Source organism: Falco biarmicus, chromosome 3 (assembly GCF_023638135.1).
Source record: "Falco biarmicus isolate bFalBia1 chromosome 3, bFalBia1.pri, whole genome shotgun sequence".
NCBI lineage: Eukaryota > Metazoa > Chordata > Aves > Falconiformes > Falconidae > Falco > Falco biarmicus.
The window spans coordinates 108,096,007-108,123,762 of NC_079290.1; the positions used below are offsets into that span (position 1 = coordinate 108,096,007).

A 27,756-nucleotide genomic window follows, 5' to 3' on the forward strand; every position below is an offset into this window, starting at 1 on the left:
CCCACACACAGAACTTAGCTCCTACTGGTAGCCCTGATGGTTTATGCTCTCATCCTACATAGGTGTTTGGGTGTTATACCCATTATATCAGTACAGATGAGATGCTTAAATAGCCTGGAAATCATTAGGCTTACATTTTTCTAAATAAATTAAAAAAAAATTAGTTTAACTTACCTGTCCGATTGGAATTTTCGTGTTCATGAGTACTACCAGTTCTGCCAGGATTTAAGGGACATTCACTTCTTGGCTCCTTGTAAAATGATTCTTACTGAAGCTGAGACATTACTGAGACTGATGTATTTCTACTTTTTTCTTTTGGGGTGTGTGTGTATGGAGATAAAGTTCTATGTAAACCAGACCATGAAGTCATGAATGGAAATGTTACTTTTCAGTCATTTAAAATTGAGATGAATACTAGCTTTTCATTAGAACAAAAGCTACACTTAATAGATTTGGCCTTAGTGCCATCAAGAACAAAGTAATCATTCAATAGCTCTTGTACTGTATTTTTAATTGTCTTCAAAAGGATGCATTACAATTGGGGGGGATGACATGTTAATGTATTAGTAAACTATGCAAGGAGTTGTGCAAAATTAATTTCTGTCCTACAGCAAGAATGAAAAAGATTATCTTATTGCATGAGAGATCACTCATGGTATCTTTATCTCGGATTGACCAGATGTTGCCTGGGCTGGGAGCTGGACTCTTACGATCCTTATGGGTCCCTTCCAACTTGAGATATTTTACGATGCTATGATTCCAGAGACTTTTTCTTCCCTTCAGCACAGTCTCCATGAAGATTAATCAGTCACAAGAGCACATTCCAAAGGAGAACACAAAGTGTATGAAATCTTATCAGGTTCATGAGTGACTCAGCCCTCTCCTGTCCCTTCCTCCTGTACAAGATGACAGCCCAAAGCAAACGCTCCATAAACCCAGATATGATGAATTCAGCACTCAGGACACAAGGTCAGTGACAAAGTTCATCTCAGCTCTGAAAGGAACTCTTTTTAAGAAGTCCATAAGCAGAGCTAACAGAGGGTTTGCAGAATAGAGCGACACTAATGAGGACTCTCCAAAATACAGTACAGCTTTAAAAACAGTTCCACCCATAGGACAAATAAGCAATGCATTTAAAATAGAGCAGGCATTACTGAGGGAAGGTGTTCCCACTGATGCTGGGTTTTGTTACTAGAAAAGTGTATACATTTCTTCACAGCCCTAAGCCTGAATTTTGGAACGATGCTGCTCCAATGGCTTTGTCACTAGGTATTAAAATTAGTGACAGCAAATTCAAGCCTGGGGCCAAAGGGAAAGAATCAGTTCTACTCTCCTCCCCTAGAAACCTGATTTTTAAGTGTACCTCAAGCTTAGGGCTGGGTGGAAGCCCAGGACAAGACACTAAAGATGTGCTAGGTGTTTTCAGAGTGCAGAGGATAAAGCCTGGAATGATAGTGCTGGAGACTTACTGTCCCTAATTAGCCACAGAACTGGCTAATTAATCTCTATATGGCTGCTCCAATAGCAGGACTCGCATCCAATTTGGTGAAACTGACTGCAGGTATGCCAAAGTAAATCAGTGGTCATGATCCGGGCAGCATTGCACTGTTGTTTGGAGGCATGTATTTGAATAAGAAACAAAAATAACTGGGTTAGGTGGTCTTGCTGTCTGGCTTTTCTTGACTCACTGCTGCTCCTTGAGCTCAGCTGAGGGTTGAGAGCTCTGGAGTAACCTGCTGGAGAAGCAAATTCCCAGGTTTTTGAGTTTTCTGCTCTCTCAGATTGATATCAAATCCCAAGGCAAATTACTTGGGGGAACTGAGCCCTTCAGATTCCATCTGGGATCTGTATGTCATTGCAGCAGATTAATTTAATACCAGTGCCATAGGGAGAGTGGAACAGTGTTAATGAGACTCAAGAATTCAGCAGGCAGACAGTGAGCAGACTTCTGCTGGAGCACTCTTGACAGCGCTCGTCAGCCCTGGCCTGGCACAGCCCTGTCGTTCTGTTTCTCAGAGTTCATCCACCAAGCTCTGCCATCAACCAAAGACCATCTGGAAACACTAAACTGTCCTTGTGCTTTATAAAAGGCGGGATGTTTTCTATAGCGTCTTCATAACCCACCTGACCTTTGACGAGGACAACCACCTCTTTTCTTCCTCTTCTCAGAAGTCCTGTTGGCTTTGACCTGATCTCTGCATACTGTACATTTTTGCATTCTGTTGTTCTTTTCTCTCCTAATGCTTTTCCCTTCCATCCCTGAGATGCTATACTTTTGGGTTGCCTAATTTGAGCTATCTGTTGAGTACACTGGGTGAACTGGGAGAAAGCCGCTCTTTCTCAGGTGTGTCACGTGTAATCTTTCTCTGAGGGCAGATGCCCACAGTGAAAGGCCAGGGGAGTAAACAGCCAAGCCTTGAACATGCTCATAAGCTGCAAAACCAGAACTGTATCAACATTTAATAAATAGAGGACAGGCAGTAAGTAAGCAAGCAATAGTGAGGATTCATCCCTTTGCCTTTTGTTTGTTATTTGTCAGGCGTATTTATATGAAAAGAGGGTACAGATTTGGGATCTACTAGTCAGATTGATTGTTCCACTCAGCGAAGCCAAACCTTTAAGCTTTAGCAGAACTGGGCTGAGGACAGCCTTTAGGCTTGACAACCAGGACACCTTAACGGACAGTGCAGGCTGGGAGATGATCTGTGAGCTTTCCGGCTTCCTCCCCTGACGACTCCTTTTTGTCCAAGCAAGATTCCTTGCTCTGCCGGGAATCAGTTCACTCCAGAGTCTGTCATGCTGTCTGTCTGTGCTTATATCCTTGGGCTTCTGTAGCTGGGAAGAACACAAGAATTATAATATCAGCTTTATCCACCCGTTCTCCAAATTTGACTGAGTCAGAGATCTTATCCCTGTGGTCATCTTCCCTATCCCTCTGGCCTCTTGCTGGGAAAACGGCTGTGCTTCTGCACTGTTGCACAGCTTCTTTTTAGCTCTTACTTCACTTCAGCCTATCAAGAATCCCTTTGTGTTTCACGACAGTAAGTGGCTTCTGAGTAGTGGAAGAAGGAAAGCAGATGTGTTGTGCCTTAGTAGCTGTGTTTCATAGTTAGCTCGTCCCTGCCACGTTGAAAAGTGAAGGGTAGCCAAGAGTTCAAATGACTTTTAAACAGTGCTTCCAATGCCCATGCCAGCTTTTAGCAGTCCTCCCGCCCTTCTTATCCCAAAGCAGTTGCAGGACTGCCTCCACTGTACGCTTTTTGCTCCTGCCTGCAAACATAATGCCACTAGGAGGAGGTCTGCTCTTAAAAAAGAGGGAAAGAACCCAAGAGGGCAGTACCTCTTGGGCTGATAGCTGTGATGAAGCCCTACTGGCAAGCTAGCTGAGGAGCACAGAGCATTTCAGCCATGAGGGCTCCCCTGCCTTGGATCTCCACCCCCTCAATGCCCTTCAGAACATTTCCCCTTGGCTCAAGTGCCCCAGGATTGTGCCTTGCACCCCAGCTTACCCGGCTGCACGTGTGCCATGCGGCACAGCCCTTTGCCTGGCTGGTTCTTGTACACAGGCTTCACACAGACTTTGTTGGTGGTGCCTGCAGCCAGGTCCGTGAGGAGCACGCTGTGAATCTGCGGCGAAACGCTGATGACGGATGAAGGGCCACTCTGCCGCCGGCATCGGACCCTGTAACCAAGGACTTTCCCATCGGCAGAGTCCCAGGAGGCTTTCAGAGTGTTGGGGCCCATGTCTTCAAAGCGGAGGTGCCTCACTTTGGAGCCCTCTGGAGAAAGAAGATTCATGTTACTTCAGGCCGTTTGTATGGAGCCGTCCTTACTGCCTATCTCCTTGCTCCTCCCGAGGGGACTGGTGAGAAGGGGTGGCCAGCCAGCCTGCTCTTTGTTGTAGAGATGCAATAGCCCATCCCTCTGCATCTCCACACTGGAGGAGCACAGCCTCCTTAGTCCTTAACTTTGTCCTGGTACCAGCACGTAATACTTGTGTTGGCACTGTTAGGCACTGGCTGGCTGCCTCCCGCACCCTCAGCTGCTGTCATTCTGAGTTCCTCATTCCCGAGTCCTGACAAAAGCTACATTTTGCCTCCTGCAGTGTCTTCACAGGTACCTCAAAAGCTACATTTTGCCTCCTGCAATATCTTCACAGGTACCTCTTCAGAGCTGAAGGTTCTGCTGATGAGGTTTCCACCCCTCTGGTGCTAAATCACAAAGAACAGACACTGAGGAGATAGGAGGGAAAGGTGCTTTTCTTTCTGCTTCAGGGAGATTCAGGGATCTCCAAGTCTGTTCTGCTTGTGCCTACACCAGCAGCTTGGCCATACGCACCCTGTAATAGCAGGTGTGTGGCGTGCGTCTGATTCTCTTCCAGTCCCATACCTTATACATCTGCTACACCCTAATGGCATATATCGTGTGCTGTTCATCAGAAGCTGCAACTTTCCCCTTCTCTCACCCCCGGCTCAGTAACTGGGCTAACCCAGTTCCCTGGCTTCACCTAGAGGCAGATGCTTTGTGCAAAAAACCGGACACGCTTCAGATACTCTGTGTGGCCATGGGATTTCCTATCAGCAGGGTGCTGCTCACCTTCCTGAGTGCATGCTTTAGCGGACAGGGATTTCTCCTTTCCCGATTTGTAGATTGCAGTCACTGTCACTAGATAGGTTGTATTGGGTGCCAGGTTCTCCACCACAGTGCTGTTTTGCTTGCCGTCCACTTCCAGCAGCTTCACCGAGTTCCCAGGAAGGGGTCCGTACAGGATCTGATAGCCCATCACGCTGTCCAGGGTAGGACCCCAACTAACATGGAAGCTGCGTGGCCCAGACTCTGAGATGAGAACCTGAGCTGGACTTACTTCCTCTGAAAGAAATGTAAAAAAAGATGTGAATGAGTATATCATTCAAGGCATAAGAATGCTGTCAGGGAAGCATAATTGACCTGAACCATATTTGGCTTCCATGAGGTGGAAGAAAATCCATCCAGCAAGTGGAGGTGGATAGTCACCAAGTCAGCACAACCCAGCTCAGCCCTAAGAAAATATTTTCTTCACCTGTGCAGCAGAGAGTGGGTAAAACTACTCAGCCAAAACTGGTTTTGCATGAAGAACATTAATATTGGATGCAAGTTCATCTTGATTTTATTACCCCTGCTCAGCTTTTCAGCGTGCCACTTTTTTTGCATGTTGCTACCCAGCATAAATCTGAGTTAGTCTTCTGGCCAAATGACTAATCTGCACAGAGGGGCTGGCTTCTGCCCCGAGTGCTCCCCCTCTCTCTTTCCCTCTCACACAGGGATTCCCCATCAGTGGATACACTGCCTGGAGAAGCAGCATGCACCCACTTCAGAAGCATTACTCTCCCCAGGCTATACCTGCAGCCTCAGGTAGGAGACAGGAATCTCCTTGTTCCATAGCAGCTGCTCAAGCGATGAAGGTCAAGATTCCCCTTTGGCAGTAACCCACACAAGACAGCACTGCTTCTCCCTGACCATCCTACTGGGAGAGTGAGTAAGTACATGCAGCAGCCTGTGCTTTATCCCCAGTGGGCTCTATACCTCAGCCCTGTTAAGGTATAATATAAGTTATAATACATAAGCCCCGCAAGCTGCAGCTCCTGCCACCTTCTCCCAGGGCAGTGGGCTCTGCTTTCCTCCAGATTCACAGACTTTTAAGGTTGGAAGGGCTATGACCATCAGAGCTGATCCCCTGTTCCGAACAGTCCAGAACACCTCTCTAAGCAAACAGCTGGCAGCTGAGTGCCAGCATAAAGCAGCTCATTATGTTCTGTCCTGATCACAATCATCCGCCTCCTCCAGCCAGACCACGAGACGGTGGGATGCAGACCAAGGGCTGTCCCATTTGCTTGATACATACAGGAGGCTCAGCACAGTGGAGACTTCCCCCTTGGTCAGGATTGTGCACATTTACCTGCCAGTGTAGTAACCCTTGTTGTCTGGGGAGGGAAGTAGTGGATGTTGGATTCAGGAATGAGTGCCACCTCGTAAGTAGTTTCTGATCCAAGGTTGCTTAGCACGAGGCTAGTGTGAGCCCCAGACATTTGCTTTGTCCTCTTCCTTGCGAGATCATCTATCGGGGCATACTGTAGTGTGTAGTAGCCAGTTTCTTCGGAGAGGAGTTTGGGCCACATCAGACGGAAGCTGCTTGAGGTGATATCTACTGCATGGAGCCGATTTGCTTGGATAACATCTGGAAGAGAAACAGTAGCAAGAAATTACTGCTGATGTCAATATACAGAACATGGCATATCTAAAATACAGGCCCTTCTGGACGGGAGCTGTAGGCTACAGAAACACTGGGTCACAACTGAAGTCATCGAGGTGTAGCCAAGCCCCTTCATAGGAATTCAGTGAACTAGACCCTCTTTGAAAGGTTCAGGACTATAAAACAAAATCCTTGAAACCAAAGATAAAGCTAAAAAAATAAATAAATAATCAAACACATCAACTTAGGCAGAAATCTTTGGGTTTTCACACCACTTCTACCTCTCAGACAAGAGCCTTTCACTGAACAGAGCTTGCAGGGGAAATGCATATGTCCCAGCCATCACCAGGTGGCATTTTGGCTAAAGCAATTGCTCAAGTGTGCCTGCACAACAGGCTTCAGCTCAGGAGTACTACTGCGCCTTGCCTCATGGGCATCTCCAGTCTCAAAGCGATTTGCCACAAGCCTCCAAGCTGCTCTTTAAAGCCCCAGCTACCCCTCTCTGTTCTCTCTGCCTTGTCCTCTGTGCTAAGGGCGAATGGTGCTGGTGATCTGCTGTGACACAGAGGCCTGGCACAGCAGGACCCATGCCCCTGAGCATCCAAGCCTGTCTTGCACCACTGAGAACGAATCTGGAGTGGTCCAGCAAATTCCGGGCAGCTGCTACTACCCGACAGATGTGTGGGAGTTACTGTGCCTGGCCAAACAGGCAGCTTCCCACACTTGGCAAGACGTTACCACCTACCCAACACAGCAAGCAGCGCTGGCACTGCCTGCGAGAAAGCTGGAGACAGAAATGAGGCATCCAGGTTCCGAAACTCCTGTGGTCAGTTCACCCCGAGCTCCCAGCAGAAATCACCTCTTTGTGAAACCAAACAACTAAATTGTGTCACTTAGGTGAAGCAGCCCAGAATATGAAAAAATACATTTCTCTTTGCTCTCTGCTTGTACCCAGTGGCCAAGAAGGGGCAGCAACCGGGGAGTGCCCAGCATTTGCTAAGCCAGCTGCATTCATCCCAGCTGAAATCACTCCCTGCAGCCTTTCACAGAGCTCCATTGTTCTGTGACATTCAACGTTCAGAGCCACGCTTGTGCTATCTCGCCCCTCTCCCCCTGCACAGAGGCTTCTCTTCACGGCTTGTGCTACCTTTTGAGTTCTAGACCCCAAATGCCAGACACTGATACCTCTTCTGACGCTCAGCAGTTCCCCCAGCTTCCTCCACTACTTGACCCTTCCGACACGCGTGGCCTCCTGAGCCCACCCTGGGCAGAATTCCACTGTTTGGCCTTCCAGAAGAGCAGAAACACACAGGACTTTGTTTCTAGCTCCGGGGAAGTGGCATACAAAGACATAAGGATTATTTTTTTTAAAAAAAAAAAAAGACTTCTAAAAGCACTCTGAGCCTTAAAGATGCACTTGCTCTGCACAGCATCCCTCCTGAAACCTTATGATAGACTACTCTGAAGTATTTATGAGCTGGAGGGTACTGAGTAGCTCTCACTGGCTGCCCAGTACACAGAGGTAAGGGAAGGCACAAAGGTCTTCCCAGCCCTGCAGGAGATTAGGGGGTGGCTTTGTGCTCCCAGACCTGCCGTTTAACTGGGAGAAGATCAACTCTTCTCCTCCAAGCTGCTCCGGGTCCCTGCCAACTTCCCCATACCAAATAAAGCAGCCTCAGTTTTTCCTCTGAGCTGTTCTTTGGCTCTCCCAGGCAGGCAGGACCACCTCCCTTCCCCGTGCTCTGCCCGCCACCGTCCACGCGCGCTGCCAGCCAGCAGCATTGCACCCACTCCGAGCCCGGAGGGGGCAGAGGGTGGGAGGCAGCACCACGGAACAGGGGGCACTGCACCCTTCTGCCAGCCCTGCAACCGCCAGCGGCCAAGCCACCAAGGCACAGGGAACGGAGAGGCCTCAGTGCTACAAGTCCTCTGCCCAAAGCTCAGGGAATGGAAATGGGTGAGCTTGGAGACCCTGAGTAAATTGGGCAGGTTGAAGTGACGGGGTGCAACACCCGGGGGGCACGCTGCGGGAGGCCCACAGCAAATAGCTCTGCCCCTTGCTGCCAGGTTACAGATGCCTTGAGCGAATAAAGCGGGCAACAAGCCCCAGAAAATAGATACCCCTGGTATGCTTCACAGAACCTCCTTGTTCCCAAAGGAAAACAGCAAATCTCTCGTATTAGACACAGGCAGTGCCTGCCTAGCAACACCCAAAAGACAATTTGCCTTCCACCTCCTGCCTCTTAGTGACTCGAAACACCATTTTGCAGCCAGGAATTTGCTGGTATCCTGGGAATTCTGCTGGGGTCAAGATTAGACTCGCAGGAACGCTGCTGCTTTCATGATGTGTGTAAGAAATGCAGCCAGGCAGCAGGTGAACCTGTTCTAGCCCTGGGTACATGGTCCCCTCTCTGCAGATGCTTCAGCTTGGACTCGGGGCAAATCACTTTTGCTTTGTGGCTCTGTTTCCCTACTTTGATATGGATAGGGAGATGGTTCCGATGCTGGGAGGGAGGAACAATTCTCCATTACCATGGTGGACACTCAGGATCTGAGATCACTCCCTCTGGTCACCTACTTATATCCAGTGCTAAGCAGGAACGTCAGAGGACTCTAGGCTCAAAACCTTCACTGCAGCAGAAGTTATCCAGGACCTTGTTTCAGATCAGAAATGTGCCACCCTGAACATGCAAGGGAAGCGGCTGGTGTTTTGCGATGGACAGGTAGGCTCCTGCAGCGCTTGGCTCAGGAGATGGTGCCTAAGGATGAAACAAGGCACCAGTTGTCAGTTCAACTGCCTGAGTGGAGAGCAAGTGCATGCTAGCACAGAACCTGATGTCAACTCAAAGGAATGCCTTGGCTTTGTGATATTTGAAGGTCCTTCCCCAGAAGGAAAGCACCAAATGCCATATGTTGGGTACAGAATATATAAGATTCAAAGGAAGAAGACTGAGCTAGAGTCCCCTTTCCTTCACACTAGGAAAGGCAGAGGTATTTGCCAGGACCGAGCTGTGGCTGTGGCCATAACCAGGCTGGCTGGGACCTGCTGCGTCCTGCAGACTCGTGTCAGGAACACATGCCAAGGAAAAAGAGGGGGAGCAGGCACACATCCATCCATGGTCCCTGCCTTACACCCCTCTGCGTAGCAGCATTGCTAGAACTATTTCAGGCCCACCATGTCTGAGCAGCAGCCCATCTTCTCCGCTCTCTGACATAGCCAGGTTTTTCAAAAAGGGAACTGAGGCAGAAATATCACATCTCTGGGCCTCAGCAGAGCCTGTGGCGGGACAGAAATGCAGTTCAGAAGAGTAAGGCATCTTCCTTTCATCTCCCTGTCCAAGTAGTGGCCGTCTCGCTGTCTAGGACTGAGACCCACTGCTGTGAATGCCAGACTCAGCCCGACAGCTCCTTATTTGCCTGCTCAGATCTCTGATCACATTTCTGAAGGCAAAGAAAGTGCATCTAAGCAACTCCTACATAAAAGCGTCTACCTTTGTATAGCGAGGTACAGCTGCGGAGACTGGACTGTCCCATGGAGCATTCCCAGCCTGCCTGAGACAACAGCAACCTGGCAGCCAGGGACCACTGTGTTGGAATATCTACGGAGCAGGCGTGAAACACCCACTCCTGGATAGGTGGTGGAGGGAGGAGAGCAATTCCTGACAAAGCTTCTTTGTGCATCTACAAAAAGCTTTTAAGAAACAGTAGCAAGAGTTGAAGATAAGATAGCAGTGATAATAAAACTAGTCTGAGCTGTTTCAGAGTTGGAAAAACTTAATTTCTGCCTGCCAAGGATCCTGTCTGTCCCTGCTACTCCAGGGGCAGGGGCCAGAAGCAGGAAGGGTGGTGATGACGGCTGCCTCCTCCAGGCAGGGAAGAGTGGACAGATGTGGCTTTATTAAGGCTAACTCAGGTGAATTTACCAGTGTCTGGTATTTTGCTTAAAACACCAGCCCCTGAGTTCATGTGGGATTCTCACCTTCCATTAAAATCATGGACTAGTGATTTTTAGACTTGGTGGATGCACAGAACACTGCCCTCGGGCACAGCAGAGTATTTATTACCTTTGCAGGTCTTACCATCTTCAAGAGTCTTGCGCTGCAAGGATATGCAGGTGATTTCTCGCTGGGATGCTATTTTATAGCATCGGGATTCAGGATGCACTAGTTGCTGAAACAGCCACTTGAAACAAAACATCTGGGGTCTGGTACAGTAGAAGGACGGCTGGTACTGCCCCATACTCATACAGGAGAGATGTGGTGGGAATGACTGGAGGAGAACATAGTCCCTTCATGTCATTTGTGAAATGATCATGGTTAGAAATAGAAAGAAATTGCTGCGTACAGAGGATTCTGTGGAAAGGGTTACTTGGACACTCCAAAGCCAGCTTTAACCAGCTCACATAGCAGAAGCCAAATGAGGAATTAAAACAGGATTTCCAATGGAGAGAGAACCTCCAGAAAAATCCATGGAAAGTCTGCAAAGTCATAGTAACTCACTCAGCTTCCCAAACAAATCCAGAGGCATCTGGGAGGCTGAGGCAAAACCCCTGCTCCGCAATCCCAGGCACTCCCAGCACGACAGCATCCAAGAGCTGCAAAAAGAACGTGCATTGTGCAGCGCAGCATGCAGATTCGCGTGAGATATTCCTCTTGGCTCCCAAACACGGGCCTTCTGGCCCAGATGATGCCTTTGGGTCTCCTCAGACCCTTTCCTGGATGCTTTAGAAGACAGGACCAGTGAAAAATCAAACTTATTCCTGCTCTCTGCACAGCAACCGCCACAACCACACCAGCAACAAAGAGGTGGCAGCTGGCTGGCTAAGCCTGACAAGTCAGGGCTGGGATTTTCTTCCAAGGGTTGTGCTGGCCAAGTCAGGCTGTAGATCTGACGGATGTGGAACACGTTACAACAGGGGATGTATGGAACAAAAACATTCCTCTCCTTACAGTCTTAATGCTGATAGCAAGCACCATCCTTAATTGTTCTTTGTAAGACAGCAACAACTGCCGGCCACTTGTAGGCAGGAGTTTGATGTCTCGGGGTGTGCCAGGCACTCTGCCTGCATGTAATGGTATTTATAGAAAGTCAGATCTACCCTAGACAAGATTTTGAGGGAGCTGACAGGACCAAATCCTTCCCAGATTACACACACATCCCGTTTTGTGTAAGCAATGTGTTCAACGTGTGCCCTCCACCTCCATCAGGTGGAACATAGCCAGACAACGTTTTAGAGGAAACTATTCACCCTGAATATAAAAATCAAGTTCAAGGGGCTCAGGCACCTTGTTCCCACAGTCAGAAGTCTTTTACTGTAGTTTAATCATTGCCTGTTTGGGAAGGCTTTGGTTAACAATTAACCTGTGCAGGTGGGGGAATTTTCATGATACACTTGAATTGGATGGATATCTGTGACCTGCATGATTAATTTCAAAGTCTTGCGAGTTTTCAAGAAATCCAGATAATATGCTTCCTGAGCCTTCTTCCTTAATTAACAACTGCACAAGTTACAAGCAAGTTCACCTCACTTACAGGTCTGCAGAAGGGAGTTTGTTCCAATCAGTCGAGGGACTTTCCAGGGGAAATAGAGATATTTGTGCCAGACTTAAAGCCTTGGTTTGTACTTGGACTTACAGCATTATGGACAAAGCACCTCCGTTTGCAAGGGCAGCAGCTGTGGGCCAGCAGGACCATTGGTTTTAGGGGGTTCTCACACTGCCTGCCTTGCAAAGCCAGAGATTAACTCACGCTCAGCCCTGTTGCAAGCTCCCAGTGCCCACAACCCAAGCCCACCGTACCTAGGATAGCATCTCTAAGCTCCTTGGTGATGATGGGTAGGTCATCGACATCCACAAAGTGCAGGTGCTTCTCAGGTGGCTGGCTGGCAGCAGCAGAGAGTTCCAGGTAGTTCCCCCGTCCAGTGCTGACAATGAAGACTGTCACTCCCATGTCCTTCAGGAGCTGCATGGGTTCGGAGATGTCATCGGTGGAGAAACCATCTGTCACCCAAACCAGTACCTTGGGCACATCTGGGCGGGCACCAGCTTCATCACTGAATAATTTCTCCTTGGCAAAGGAGAGTGCTTTGCCTGTGTTAGTGTCACCCATGAGCTGCCGAGTGTCCCGGATGGCTTGTTGCAGAGTCTTGCTAGACAGGTACCGGTCAAAAGGGAACTCCATGGTGGGTGTCGTGCTGATGTGGATGATGCTGGTCTGGACATCTTTGGGGCCAAAGGTGAAAGGTTGCACAAGGTCCCACATGAATTCCTTGACCCTGGAAAACTCATAGTAGGAGACGCTGCCAGAGCTGTCCAGCAAGAAGAGGAGGTCCCCCTCTGAATTGGAAATAGACGGCTGGGGACCTAGCAGGGGAAGAGAGAGGGAGGCATGTTAGTGGAATGATGTGAACACATACCTGCACAGGCATCTGCTAGGAAGGCTTGATTATCCAGTGCCAAATCTCAGAATCCAGTGAGAATTTTGCTGGGTAGAAACCTCAGGATTTGCCTTTTTATTCTGATCATTAATTGCACCTAGTGCGAGGGCTCCTGGGCTTTATTCTCAGTCCTGCTGTCAGCTGTCTGGGAAGTTCTCACCCCATCATCATAGCACCCCGTCTTCCCTCATCGAGCAGCTTTGCTCAGACTCATCTGTTTGATCACAACCATTGTTGGCGAACACTTTGAGATGCCAAGACTGAAGCACCAGCCAGAGATCTGCCTGTAATTGTTCACAAAGTTCTCTCAGCACCTTTTATTTTCAAGTACTCTGCCAAAAAAGCTGTTTCTCTTACGAACAGAAAACCGGTTCCTAAGTCCTCTGAGCTCCAAGAACCTGAACTGGTTACAGAATCACAAAAAGCAAGAGCAAGAAAGTTCATGAGACCCCACCACCCGCCCAGTGACTAGCAGGATTGAGACCTATATTTGTCTCCCACCGCTTCTTTTGGGTTCAGTCTTGCTTTGGGACATGTAGCCTAATCTCAGCCCTGCCCGAGGGGGACACGGCAAGGGGAGAAGCCAAAGCTCTGCAGTGGAGCTGGAAGGAGCTCTTGGAGGCTGTCGCGCTGATCCGCCTGGCCACGGGACCCTCTCACCACCTACCCCCCAGGGTTTCACGTTGGCCAGGAGGGTAAGGGACATGCAAAGGAACAGTTGGAGCATCTCAGCAAGACAGCAGCAGCCGCCCTGGTGGTGTGCTCCACCACTGTGAACAATGGCACAACATCCAAGCACACAAGCGTTGCAGCTGCCATATTATTCCACGTACTTCGGTCGGCCAAGATGGACAACAGAGACTCCCAGCAAACAGGAGCAGCACATCCCAGCCCTGCTGCGCTCAGCTTGCCCCCTGGCTCTTGGCAAAGGGCAGCGCTGCAGACCAGTTTGGCTTTTTGGAGCTCACTCTTTCACGTGTTCTGCACCTCACCTAGGTCAACCACCATTCAACAGAGGTCAGGCTGACGATGCATCGCACCCAGCTGCTGTGGTGACTTCCCAGAAGCAGGGAGAGGAGCTCCTGCTGCCTGCGTTGGCTTCCTGCTCTCTGAGCTTTGTTGCCAAGTTTGTTTTAAAGGCATGTTTTACATTTGCAAAGCTGAAGACCGCAAAGAGGAGCAATAGTTACTTTTTGTCCTCCCTTTCCCTTCACACGCATGATCCCTGCTGTTCAAGGAGCTACATGGATGGCCAGCACAAACCCCGTGTCTCAGAGGGAAAAGACCAGTCATGGGAGAGGTGGGGCAAGCCAAAAGACTGGAAAATTGGGATGAAATATGCCTGAATTCAGCCTGGTGACTGACTCCTGAGAAAATACAGCTCCTCATGGAATAAGGACAAGATGAAAGCCTGATGTTCCTCTGGTCCAAATTCAGTAAAGATGCATAACAGGCAGAAGCAGAAAATGCCATCGCAGCAGTGAGGGGAAGTAATGTCCCAGGACACTAATCTCACCTCCTCATCTTAGATGCTGCGCAAGGACAGGGGGCTGGAATGGAGCAGGGAGCCAACGCCGGCAGGGGAAAAGAGATTCCCTGGACCTGACACTGCAGGAGCAACAGGAGCTCTGGCTCCTGAGCACACCCAACACTTCCACGCTACGCTCCTGCAGGATCTGCAAGCACTGCACAGATGTGCAAAACCTCATGACAGTCTTTCCAGGCACATGTTATTAACCCCTTGCAGATCAACCAAAAGGCCAGTGCAGCAGAAAGAGGCAGGAACCAGGGTAGAGCTGAAGGTACAGCCTGCACCTCCTGGATCCTGCTCTTGCTGCTACAAAAAAAAAATAAAATGCCTCCGAGTTACATCAGCTTGCACTGACACCTCTTGTTACACAACACCAGGCTGATCCCGAGTACTTTCTGCTCCAGGCTGGTGGTGGACACGGTCCAGGAGCTGGGAACATTCCTCACCAGCCTAAGCCAGCAGGTCAATCATGCCCGGTGCCAGGGAGTAGCCTCTGCCACCCAGAGCTGCTGCTCTGGGATAACGCACAGCAGTTCCAGAGAAAAGCAAACTGCTGATGGCAAGAGCAAGAGCAACTGCCAAGGTCAGGAGCAACTCCAGGGTCTAAAACAACTTAGAAGTTTATCCCATCTTACGACAATGGCAGTGCCTGGAATTAAAATAAGCTGTGTTTGGAAAAGAATGAAATGATAAAGGAACTTGATGAGAAAAACTGCTGGCTCTGCTCTCCCAGGAGAGGCGGCTGATTCTCAGAACTGGCTGCCTCTCGGTTCAAAGGCTACGGTCCATGCAAGACTGGCAGAAAGCTCCCTGAATTCTTCAAATCTGTGATTTATACCGCTGCTGGCGGGCTAGTCTGGAGCGGAGGGATTCCTCCCTAGACAACTTTTAAAAAGCTAGGCTGATTTGATGTTTTCTTGCTCTTCTGAATACATGTCGACCTCCTTTCCCAGATAGTCTTAGGAGCAGCACGTCAAAGGGGTTGTGGGACAAGATGTCTGGGGAAGGGCTGCACAGACCATTTGTGCAGAAGAATGTGATATGTCAGGAAGAACATGCTTCTGAGGGTGTGCCCTGGAGTCCCACTCCATTTGACTCATTTTTTCATTTTTTTAATTAAACCGCTGTGTGGGAAGCGCAAACACATAAGGGACACCTCCTACTGCTTTTAGAGTTTGGGAGACATACAATAGCTGGAATACCAATAATGAATCTGGAATTCTTTTAACCACCACCCTGCTTCCTGACAGCTTTTGAGGTGCAAGAAAGGATAAAAAGCCTTGGACCAGAGATTCCTGCCTGCCCACTAGGGCTCCCCTATCAGTGAAGGGATCAGGAGTGTGGGGTGGCCAAGCAACATGGGCTCTGGAGCAGATGGAGATGGTGCAGCACACAGCGGTTGAGTGCTGGAGCCATGCGTGGGAGCCAAAACCACAAGGCAGCAGACAGCTGAATGGAAAAGCTCCTGTAAAATTAATTGCTCCAAGGAGACAGCTCATGCAAACAGGTCTCCCCCTGCAGAAAGCCGTGTCAAGGCAGGCCCGGAGAGAGCAATGAGCCTGGCAGAGATGAGCAGGGGGGTGCTAAGCCCCCACTGGGGCACTGCTCCAAGAAGCAGGTATAAGACAGCAAAATCAAGAGGAGGGAAAGGACCCAGACAGGGGAACAGTGAGTGGGTACAAGGGCCATGTCACACGTCCTGACAGTGAAACCTAATGACCTGAGCATAGAAAAGATCATTAACCAACAAGCCATTTGGGGCACAACACTAGGGGTCAAGGTGAAAAACAGAAGGCAAGGCTAGTGGTTCAGGCTTGAGCTGCAGAGGACTTGATCCTCTTCGCTCAGTCTTCACTTGGCCAGTTTTGACCCAGCTGCTTATTTCCCTTCGGATGCTTGCCTGTGCAGCTCGAGCACGAGTGCCTGGGGGAGCGTTCACGTCTGTGCGCTTGGGAATTATAGCCACGGTATACTGGGAGGTATACTGGAGAAAGGGCCAGGTGTGCTGGGAATCCTGCAGGACGGAAGACAGAAGTGACATGCGTGAGTCAGAACCATGTGCTACATATATATGTGCATATATATCTATACATACAATAGATGTGCATTGGGAGAAAGCCAGAGTGCTTGCACACATGGTCTATAAACATGCAAATAAACACGTTGCCTAAAGCCACTGTGCTGTTAAAGAGACCAGGTCAGCACAGGAGCCACTCTCCTGTAGTAGGTGCTGGCTGAGATGGCAAAGGCGCACCAGATATCCAAACAACAAGAGAAATCAGATGGAGCCTTCGAAAAGAGAACATTAGAGTTACTTGGAGGTGACTAAGCAAGAGATGCTTGGAGGAGGCAGGAGTGGGACCTGCAGCCTATGTGGATCACAGCCAGTTCTGCATGACCCAGCACAGCTCAGCCTGGTGTGGCAGACACCCCCGCCCCCAGCAACTTGGCCTTAGAGCTGAGCAGAAAATAAAAGCGAAGTCCAGTAAACTGGCCTGCTTGCCCGTAGCAACATGTAACTTCATCACCGCATCGCACAGCGGAGCTGCACCCGTGACCTGCCACTGCTTCCTACGGCTCCCTACCCCCAACGGCATTCCAGAGGGAGAGCTGCGAGGGCTGCATGAAGCAAAACACACGTAGCCACAGCTCTGTGCTTTCCTCTCCCCTGGAAAAAGTGCAAGCCACAGTGAGAGACCTTGGCAATGTGGTTGCTGCCTCCCAGGAGGAAATCGCCGTTTCTCCCCTCTGCTCCTCACCAGTTTGTTTGAGGAATGTCAACTCGTTTCCCAAATGTTGCAACAAACAGCTGTGAAAGCTTCCGATCCTGGCAGGGCCGGGATCAATGGCCAAAGGATGTTGCTCACAAGTGCTAAACAAGGTCATACGCACTGGTGCTCTGGGAGGGGAACTGGGAATCCACCACGAGGGAGCTGATGCAAGCAAAATCCCACCACTGCCAGAACTACCTGGAAAACCAGCATGGAACATCTGCGCAGAAGAGAAGAACAAAGGAGAGTCAAGAGCCATGCCCCTGGCAAATCACACCTCTTGGCTGTGCCCTGCAGCTCTGGGGCACCGAGAGGGCTGGGTGTAACGTTAAAAGTCCTTTAAACACTGGTTTGACTCATCACCCATTACTGGAAATAGCTGTGTTAATTAAGAGGCTCTGCAGGAGAAGCTACAGCTGGACACCACAGTGTTCTGCCTGGAAGGTAGAAAGCATAGGTTGATAACAACTGGTTAACAACCAGTTAACAACAGCAACAGTTACACTGATGGGCAGGTATATATTTTGGAGCTAAAGGGATTGTCTTGTGGGTGGAACAGAAGCCTAATCCTTCATGCAGGCAAATACCATCACAGTTACCTCTACCTCTACTCAGCCCTGCATATGAACGAATTCCTCCCACCTAGATTCCGTCAGCAGAAAGGATCCATAAAAAAAAAAAAAAAAGAAAAAAAGAAAAAAATCTAGACAAAGGCTCTCACTGCATCAGGAGCATGGCAACGCTTAGGAAGTGACTGGACAATCCATCATCCTTCCCTTCAGGTTTAGGTTTTCAATTCCCTCATCTTTCTTCCTGTTCCTTGTCCTTCATCCAACGTAAACATGCCAGCCATGCCAGAGGTGGGGCCATGGAGATTTATTACCAGTAAATCCCTGCATTACGCAAGCAGCTGCTGTTTTCAAGCAGTTCCCTTGCTTTACAGCAAAAGAAGATGGAGCATTTGGCAGGATGTCAGATGAAGATTTCTCACTTTCAGTGGGATTTGGGAAGAAGGGGCATCCATTAGCACCTCCCTGCCTCCTGAACTGCCAGGGCTTTGCTTCTGAAGAGCTGAGGAATAACTGCAGAGCTCACAGCACTGCTGATCCTGTGCCCTACTTAAGCCTAGGGACCAAGAGAGCCGATGGCAGCATCCTGTCCTCACCCTCCAGCCGACGTGTCGTCAGCAGACACAGATCACACAAAGAAGTGTTTTGCAGGGATCGATATGGGGGGAAAATATCACCATGGAGTCACAGTGCTGCCTATTGAAACTCCTGGCTTTTCCAGGAAAAAAACAAACAAACACAAACCAAAAACTGGTCAGACTTCCCTGTCTTACACTGAGATGCTGACAGGAGACACTCGCTTCACGAGTTCCCTGCGCTCTCAGCTGGGACCTGAACACACGCCACACGCCTGATTTACATGGGACTTGGAACTGGCAGAGCATAAAGGATCTAACGGCCAAAAAAGATCACATCCTGTCTTGGTTAACTCTGAAATCCCACGTTTGTCTTCCCTTCTCGTTGTTTGGCCACGCAAGGAAAAAAGTTCTATGAGTGGAGCCAGGTCTGGAGGCTGAGGAACACAGGCTGCGCTTCCCTGTGGCCCCTTGGGATCACAGTGAGAGGCAGGAGGAGAAAGCACCGCCTCTCCCAAAAAGAGAGGTATCCCACCAAGCCAGCTAGGAGGTATTTTGCACTTAAAACCATGGCCTGGGCCATGGGAGACTGCTAGATCCCCTGCCTATTTAAGGAGCTGAGCCCCACCAAGCAAAATATACTTGTGTGACTGAAAGCCCAAACTGCCTCTGCAGGTTCCAGCTCGTCCACGCCACAGATTATAGGCTGTAGGTTAAGAAACGGCCCTTCAGACAAATTCCTCTGGCAGGAAGGAAGCTGGATCACCACCTCTTACGATCTTTTCAGGAGTTTCAGTATCTCTGCTGTTTTATTTAGAGCATCAAGTGTCCTGGAATCATGGAATTATGCCAGGTAGTGAGCTGTGCTTCAGAGATCAGCAAGTGCAGGGAGCTCTACAAAGGGTGTACAGATGGGCTGCATCTTTATTTTTCACTTGCTGCACCCACAGGGATATCCCCATCATTTTCTGCTGATGCTAGTCCAGAGTAACCAGGTAACGACAACTTAAGTCCCATTTATCAAAGCCCAAACCATCAAATAGTTGAGATCTGAATCTGGACTCAAAGAGGAAAGTGATGGAACTGGTTATATGATGCTCTGCCTTGGTGCACTAAGTAGCCATTGCCCTGAAAAAGCTGATCATTCCTGCACATGTAGCAGCACCACTGGCCACCCAGTGGCTTCCTTGCATTGTCCACTGCAGCTCAGAATAAAGCCACAATCACTCACGTTCAGTCATGTCCCTAGGAAACAGAGTTGTGGGCGTGCATCCCTACCCCTCAGACAGCTCCTTTCATGTGCCATCATGGCACACCACCACGGCACCTCCAGGCAGGAGCTAGCCCATGCCCAGGAGCCCTAGCAGACAGGCTGTTTGCTCAAGGTCACTCCAGGGAGCACCTGGGAGGAACCTGGAGCCCTCCCCCCCATCAAAGGCGCTGGGGAACGGGCACCTTGCCACCAGCAGGTTCATCTCCTCTAAGGGTGCTTGGCAGCGTGCAAGCCAGAGTCGGCGTGTCAACAACACAACACACACAATTTTGCCTCTGGAGCAAGGCACAACCCTGCTGGGAAGGCACGGCTTGCTTTTTCATGTACTCTGAAGGTTTGAGCGTTGTTTTGAGCCTGGGCTGGGGAGCTGCCACATACACTCCCACGGCAGCAGAACTGTATGACAATAAGAATAACCCCTGTCTGTGAGAACAGGAGCGCAGTGACAAAGCCCGAGGCAGCAGTACCGTTCCCGAACCGCCCTGTGTCACTGAGGGATAGAATCCAACACCCTGTAAGGGGATCCGAGCAATACACACAGTCTGCTGTGCATACCAGGAGCAGAATTAGACCCCAGAAGTCTGGGCTACTGCCTGAGGACCTCCTGTCCAGATAGACAAGAGGTTCCTTTTGCATTGGATTACATTTCCCAGGTGCAGCAAAAACCAGATGCAGCCAGCAGTAGCCCTGCGGCCATGGAACAGAACCTTTTTCCACTTGTGAACACAAGGCAGAACAAAAGCAATTGCATCAGCTTAGCCATCATGATGCGATGCGGGCAAAGCCGCCTGCCCGGCACTGCGGTGCAGGCACCAGAAACGAGACCTTCATCTCTTCCACATCCCTTTCCCCGCTGTCAGTTCTGCGTGACTGACCCATAATCATTTTCCCTGAACAGCATCCAAGAGAAAGCGTTTTAAAGAGGAAATGCAAGGATTGAATTACAGAGATTAGCAAGAGAACAAGGCAGGTATAGGATCAACGACTTTTTGCTTCTCTTTTTCCATGTGCCTCAGTACGTCAGTAACAGTCAGGACTTTTTCCACATAATTACACTAAACTCTGCAAGTTTTTGAAACAGTTTCCTTTCCACGACTGGAAGCAAGCAAGGTTAAATTTCTTTCTAATACGGTAATTTTAGAAAGGTTTTTTTGTTTGTTTTGTCCTTGTGCCAGCAAAGTAACGTAGAAGTATAACTCTACACCTAACGCAGAAATACAGCTTCAGCTTTTATTCTGAAAAGGTTTTACGAGAAGCAAGAAGGACCAGGAGGTATTAAATGGGGGAAAATAGTAAGGGAAAGCATCACCTTTGCAGGCACTCACCTCTCTCAGGTGTGTTCTGTCCCGCAGCGAACTGCAGCCACAGACCAAGGGAAAGCACTGCCTTGGCCAACATAGCAAAGTCTGGTCCCGGGCAAACTACCTTAAATCCAAAAGCTTGGCTCTGTGAAGGCAGATGAAAGGCTTAAGATCAGTCATATTACGTGCAAGGATCCACCAGATCCCAGGGTGCCACCTCTATGCTGCTCACACCTTGAGATCCGCCTGCTTCTTTAGCTATGTTTTGCTGGGCTGTGGTGTAAACTCTGGCTCCTGTAGGCAATTTTCCTTCCCCCCCCCCCCCCCGCTGCCCCTCACTCCTTTGAAAGCCATAAATCCATCCTGACAGCAATAGCTGGAGGAGAGGCACAAGCAGCACCCCTGCTGCTGATCCTCTCCCCAGTCAAACTTGCCCCAGGAGCGTGGGTTCAGTTGCAGGCAGCCTGCGTGCAGCTGGGCTGGGCTGAAAAAATATATCCCTATAGATAAAACTTTGGCCCTGCCAGACACTGGCAGCTATCCAGCTACCAGGGGAGGGGGGCGGAGGAAGCGCGGAGAAATCCAAAGCTGCTCCGCTCTGGAATGAACTAGAAGAAGGAAAAACAGTATCTAGAGGAAAGAGAACGGAGTAAGGCTGGGGAGCAGTGCCCTGCCCTGGGAATATTGGCTAATCTGCTGGGAGGAGGCAGGCAGAGCGTTCCCCAGGTCCTAGCGCTACCCAGCGTGTCCCTTGTGCTGCCCAGCATGTCTCTTGTGTCCCTTGTGCTGCCCAGCATGTCCCTTACTCTGCCCAGCATGTCCCTTGTGCTGCCCAGCATGTCCCTTGTGTCCCTTGCGCTGCCCAGCATGTCCCTTACTCTGCCCAGCATGTCCCTTGTGCTGCCCAGCATGTCCCTTGTGTCCCTTGCTCTGCCCAGCATGTCCCCTGCACTGCCCAGCATGTCCCTTACTCAGCCCAGCATGTCCCTTGTGCTGCCCAGCATGTCTCTTGTGTCCCTTGCTCTGCCCAGCATGTCCCTTGTGCTGCCCAGCATGTCTCTTGTGTCCCTTGCTCTGCCCAGCATGTCCCTTGTGCTGCCCAGCATGTCTCTTGTGTTCCTTGCGCTGCCCAGCATGTCCCTTGTGTCCCTTGCTCTGCCTAGCATGTCCCCTGTGCTGCCCAGCGTGTCCTTTCGCTGCCCAGCATGTCCCTTGCACTGCCCAGCATGTCCCTTATGTCCCTGGTGCTGCCCAGCATGTCCCTTGTGTCCCTGGTGCTGCCCAGCATGTCCCTTGTGCTACCCAGTGCGTCCCTTGTGTCCCTGGTGCTGCCCAGCATGTCCCTTGTGCTACCCAGTGCGTCCCTTGTGTCCCTTGTGCTGCCCAGCATGTCCCTTGTGTCCCTTGCTCTGCCCAGCATGTCCCTTGTGCTGCCCAGCATGTCCCTTGCTCTGCCCAGCATGTCCCTTGTGCTACCCAGCATGTCCCTTGCTCTGCCCAGCATGTCCCTTGCTCAGCCCAGCCTGTCCCTTGCACTACTCAGCATGTCCCTTGTGTCCCTTGCTCAGCCCAGCCCTCACCAGCACGCAGTTGTGCCGCTTCCCCGTGCGCAGGGACTGCTGCCAGGACACAAACGGGCCAGACCTGGTGTCCCTCCTCAGGGATGTCCTGCCGTCCACGTACCTGCTTTTGGCTCCTGCTCTTCAGGTAGAGGTGGCAACAGCCCCTTTCACTTTTTTCACTTAAGGTTTTAACGTGTGCTACTTCTGGACGGATCCGAGATGTTGCTGGTGGGGAAGAGCTGGAGAGTTACACCCAATTATGAAGAGATCAATCAACCCTCATCTCCCTTAACATGGGGAGAGGCCAACAAGACAGGCTAGTAAGTAGCAAAGGAAGAATGTTTAGAAGCCTGTAGGATTTCTGAAACTGGTGAACAGTATTTCCTCCAATTTGATTTTCTCTCTCCTGGGAACTGTAAGAGGAAAAAAAAAAAAAAAGAGCAGGAATTAAGAGCCAAGGAGCTGTGCAGGGCGGAAAAAAGTTGTATCCAAACTCATCAACCCAATGGAAAGTCAGAATAGGCCCAAGAAATGAGATCCAGTTGAGACACCATTAATTCCATCGCTAGTTAATTGTCCCGGACACTGGTGTTTCTCCTGCCAGTGTGGTACCCAGCGTATCACGAAGATGCTCTGCAGTGTCAGGTTGGACCATTCCTCAGTCCCACGTAGCACAGCCCTGTACGAGCCAAGCCTCACCCACCAATTCACACAGGCTGGAATAAGCCTTATCCCAGGTACTCGATGGAGTTAGATACCCTGCTCATACCAAGAACATGTAACTTGTGACATCCCCCCGAAGGCGGCATCTGGATCCTGGTGTGATCCCATGGTGACCAAATACTGTTGCGAGCTGGTTTCCCTGACACACTGAAGTAAGTCAGGGTGTTAGCTGCTGGATTTGGTCCGACCAGAGGCGCAGTGGGCTTGCTCATCGCCCCTCCAAATCCAGAGCAAGCTTTTTCCTCCACCTCGGCGTGGTTTGGCCTGCCCCAGTCCAAGTTGAGCTTATTTAGCACTCATTACTCCATTTAGTACTTATTTAGCAGCCAGGTACTCCAGCAGTGAGGCTGTCAGTCCTTAGCATCGTTCAGCAGGCAAGCTTCCAGTGGCAAATTACACAGCAAAGCAAACCACACCATGAGCAATCACCCCAGCCGGAGCAAATTCATCAGTTCTCATTGTGCACGTTCACCCTCAGTTCAGTTGCTGATGTATTGACCATGACGGCAGCCAAGGCTCTCCAAACCACTGTTGAGTGAAGGGCTTTTCAGTCACATCCTTGTTCCCTGCCGGTAATTATATCCTACTGGCTGCTCTCATATATCCTATGAGTATATCCTACCAGTTGTACTCTGGGACATAGAAGGCACAGCCTGAGGCAGCAAGGGTTGCCCCATTGCAAGCCATCTGCTTCTGACCACCTCAGCTCAACGTCCACCTGCTCCTGTTCTCCTTCTGCCCCAGTGACCCCTTCAGAGAAGATGACCGCAGAGACAGCGGGCTAGAAATGCAACAGGTCTGGTCCCCAGGGCTCGCAGGTGCGTGCTGAGAGCCCTTCGCTAGGGCTCAGTGGTGCCTGGAGATTATTTCCTTCTATTACTCACTTCCCAAGGAAGTCTTTCCACGGAAGGGTTGCTCATCTTAGAATAATTCCCTTTTTTATCAGTTTATCAATGTGAATGCCATTCAGCCTCACACCCTGCGGTCTGGAGAGATTTCAGCCTTTATCTCCCTGCAAATCCTGCTGGGATAAGTGGAAGCAGGAAAACACAGCCTGGAAAATAATTAGATCTTACACAGTTTGGGTTTATTTTTAAACTTCAATGAAATCGACAGATCCTGTTTCCAGTAAGACTGGTTTATGTGAATGCTGATTCTGTCCTGGTTGCATCCTGCACTGGGAAGCCAGCAGTACCACTCCAGATTTGCTCCTGTTTACACAGGACCAAAATCCAGCTGCAGATCTCAGCTTAGGCTCAGCTCCCTGTCGATGCTAAGCTCACGTTCTCTCCTTGTCATAGACCTGACCAAAATTCACTGAGGATGACCATCTTCTTACCATGCCAAGTTACAGAACAGCTCAGGAACAGTTAACGATTGTAAAAAGAAAAAAAAAAAAACCCCACACACAAACAAACAAACAAACAAACAAACAACAACAACAAAAAAACAAAAACAGCCAAACAAAACAAAAAAACCCTGAACAAATTAAACCCAGCAATCTACCATATTTTGATTCTGGTATTACCAAGACTCAGACACATACACATCTATGTTGTAGAGCACAAACCCTCGGTGCTACGCCTGGGTGTTCTGTGGATGGGGAGGCTTTGGTGGCACGCCGCTGCTGCCCTGACATTTTGGGGATGTAAACAACACCCAGTTTCTGAAAAGATGCAATATCCTCCGAGACAAATTACTGCAGCTGGAACAAACAGGCTTTTGGGAACACAGGCTTTTTTTTAGCCTTACATAAAAGTTATTGTTTGGCAGAGCCATCTATATATATGGCATTTTGGAAATTCCTGATTTGGAAAGGAAGCAAAGCAGCACTGGAAGAGCAGTGTGGGTAGAAGGTCCCCCTGGAATTCTAAGGAAAGCTTGTGCATCCCGGCACAGACGGGTAGTTCCCCAAGGTGCCGGAATCCAACCTGACTGCGTGCACCAGGGTCTGGGCTGGAAGGCGAGACTGCTGCCAGCTCCTGCTGGGACATCAGCTCCGTTCTGACCCGGGGGATGTGGATAGCAACTACAGCACCAACAACATTCCCAGCTGACTCCCAGTTTCCCCCCAGACACTCACCACGCATAGCTCACCTGAGTGCTTCGCTGTGGCACGCTCGGCTTTTAAACAGCTACAGGCTGTGCGGCTGGAGGGAGTGAACTTGAACTCCGCTGACTCCAGAAATGCCCTTCTGGCTTACAGGGGAGAGGATCAGGCCCCGCGCTGCCAGTTCTCAGTTAACAGTGTGTCATGCAGTCTCCAGCCTCAAGTCAGCTCTTATTTTTGTTTGACTTGGAAGACAAACTACAAAAATAGACATGTCTACTCCCAGCATTCACCGGCTTTATTTTTCTCAAAAGTCACCCAGTGACTAGGAATGACTCCATAGTGAGGTAAGGTCTAGCTTATAGATGGTCTCTTTCATCCCAAAGCATCCTAAAAAGTCACCCAGTGCAAAAATACGGCCACTGCTGGGGTGAAGCACAGTAGCTTTTCAACTACTTGCAGCAGTATTATACTAAAGCTTAGGATATGTCCAAAAATTTTGCAGGACAGATCTACTCTGGAAGAATGCAGCCACCCAAATTAGTGTCAGGATACTGGGACACTAAAGCTTAGGATATGTCCAAAAATTTTGCAGGACAGATATACTCTGGAAGAATGCAGCCACTCAAATTAGTCTCAGGATACTGGGAACGGCTGCTTCCCATTTGAGTATTAAAGGACTGGCTGCAGAGTTATCAGGACCCTCCTAAAATATAGCTGGGAAACATCCAGCAATAAAAAATAATTCTTCAGAAACAGTGCCATGGGTGGGCACTCCTGCCATTTCCCCTCCAGCATGGTGTCACGCCAGGACACAGCATCCTAATTTTCCCTCGTATACATTTGCAACAGCCTAAAATGAAGGAATTTATGGAAATAACACGCAGGTAGACACAAGCATGTCAGATGCCTAATGCACCGAAAGGGATGAGGTTCCCTGAGCCGTTGCCTGCTCCTGGCTAGGGGCTTCAGTTCCCCTTGGCTCCCAGGCAGCATACAATTTGCTCCTCAGGTTTCATGAGATCTGGACGACGTGTGCTTGGGTGAGCTCTGAAGGAGGCAGCTTGTCACAAAGCATCAGCTCTCGGACACCAAAGTGACTTACAGCCCCCAGGATCCTTCTGAGCTGGGATGGGATGGACCAACAGCCTTAGTTCCTCTCCAGCTCCACATCCTGGGCATCTCCTGGTCTCTCCACACAAGTCTGCCTTGAGGAATTCCAGGCAGCATCAGAAGGGGCAGTGAAGCATCTGCTTAGAAAGTAAGAGAACCTAGTCCTGCTGACAACCCACGAGACAGCCTTCAGCTCCTTGAAACTCCAGCTGCCCAAAGATGCTCCTAGAGCAACTCAAACTCAGCACATGATGCTTCCATACCTGCCACCCCTTGCCATTTCAAACCTGCTTTGAACCTGTGGGTGATTTTGTTGCAGAGAAATAACATCAGAGCAAAAGGAAATGGTAATCAATGCTGTTGCCAATTTATCCTGCCAATTAGCATCAGCTAGATAAACTAAGTGGGGAGGGAGCTGTTTGCTGAGCAGGAAGCCAAAGGACAGATCGGGGGTAAGTCGTGTCTCCTCACCGCAGCTTATTACTGCCAGGTTGCACTGGCTGTATGCTTGGCATTTCTCTTGGGACTGAATCCAATTGCCTGGTCCCTTTCTACTTGTCTTGTGCACATTTCCATCTACGGTTTTGTTCTGCTAATATCCTAGACAACCGTAGCAGCCCGCTAGTTCTGGTCAAAGGCATTTAGAGAGAGCATCGCAGCTTGGCTGAAAAGGCACACCGAGTCATACCATGGCATTTCAGGAGCGGAGCAGCATTTATAAGTGAAACGCCTTTTCACTTAAAGGGCGTTTTTTTCCACTTTTCAGTGAGATGATGTAGTGGCTGTCAGTGCTGGAAGATGTGAGCAAGCTGCTGAAGAACATCTTGATGAAGAGAGAATCTTGACTGCACCCAAGTGTTATAGCTAGGTGCCAGGGGCTGACCCCAGCCAGCAGCTAAGCATCCACCAGCAGCAAGAAACTCATGGGGCAAAGCAGGGGCAGTTTCATAAGGGAAGCAAAGCCACATGCACAAGGAAACCAAAATAAGGAACTTATTCACTACTTCCCACAGCAAACATATATTTAGCCACCTCCTGGAAAACAGCATCTCACTACGTGTCAAAGTTACTTGGGAAGATAAATGCTATAACCCCAGAAGTCCCCACTTCCCCATTTCCCCCAAGCTTTTGTTGCCGAGTCCATCATATATTAAGGAATATTATAAATATTCTGTCCATTCAGGACATATTAAAAATATGCTGTCTATTTGGGCCAGCCCTCCCAACTTCTGGCATGCTCCCAGGTTACTCGGTGGAGAGGGGCAGCAGGCAGAGATGCAAAGAGAAAGCCTCAGTGCTGTGCAAGCATGGCTCACTGATAGCCAAAACGTTGGGGCATTATTAATGCTGTTTCAGGGACAAATCCGAAACACAGCACCATACAGGCTGCTGTGAAGAAAATTAACTCCTTTCCAGCCAGACCCTGTAGACTAGGGCAAATCACGAGACTGCCAAGTGCAATAAAGAGCCTGTACAGGATGCTGAAGCAATGGAAGGTGATGTCCCTGCAACCTCTTCCTGGCAGCATTCAGGAGCTGGGGTTGGATTCCAAGGTGCCAGGCAAGAAGAGAAAGACTTCAGATGCTGTAACAGAGAAGTAGATCAGCAAGAGGAATGTCTTCA

The 27,756-nt window shown here is 49.6% G+C and overlaps 1 protein-coding gene across 2 annotated transcripts; it reads right to left on the reverse strand.

Annotated features, from left to right (window-relative positions):
* Positions 1–494: 494 nt before the first annotated feature.
* On the reverse strand, positions 495–22,601 carry VWA1 (von Willebrand factor A domain containing 1). 2 transcript variants are annotated; one of them, XM_056332987.1, is made up of 7 exons: positions 22,369–22,601; positions 20,710–20,830; positions 12,028–12,591; positions 5,936–6,214; positions 4,597–4,869; positions 3,510–3,779; positions 495–2,835 (listed from the first exon to the last, which is right to left on the reverse strand). In XM_056332987.1, exons 2-7 carry the CDS (start codon positions 20,780–20,782, stop codon positions 2,795–2,797), a joined length of 1,500 nt encoding a protein of 499 aa, XP_056188962.1. In that variant the 5' UTR covers positions 20,783–20,830; positions 22,369–22,601; the 3' UTR covers positions 495–2,794. The 2 variants fall into 2 exon arrangements, with proteins under 2 accessions (XP_056188962.1, XP_056188963.1); XM_056332988.1 differs by lacking the exon at positions 22,369–22,601 and having other exon boundaries at positions 495–2,829; positions 20,710–21,333.
* Between the last annotated feature and the right edge of the window lie 5,155 nt (positions 22,602–27,756).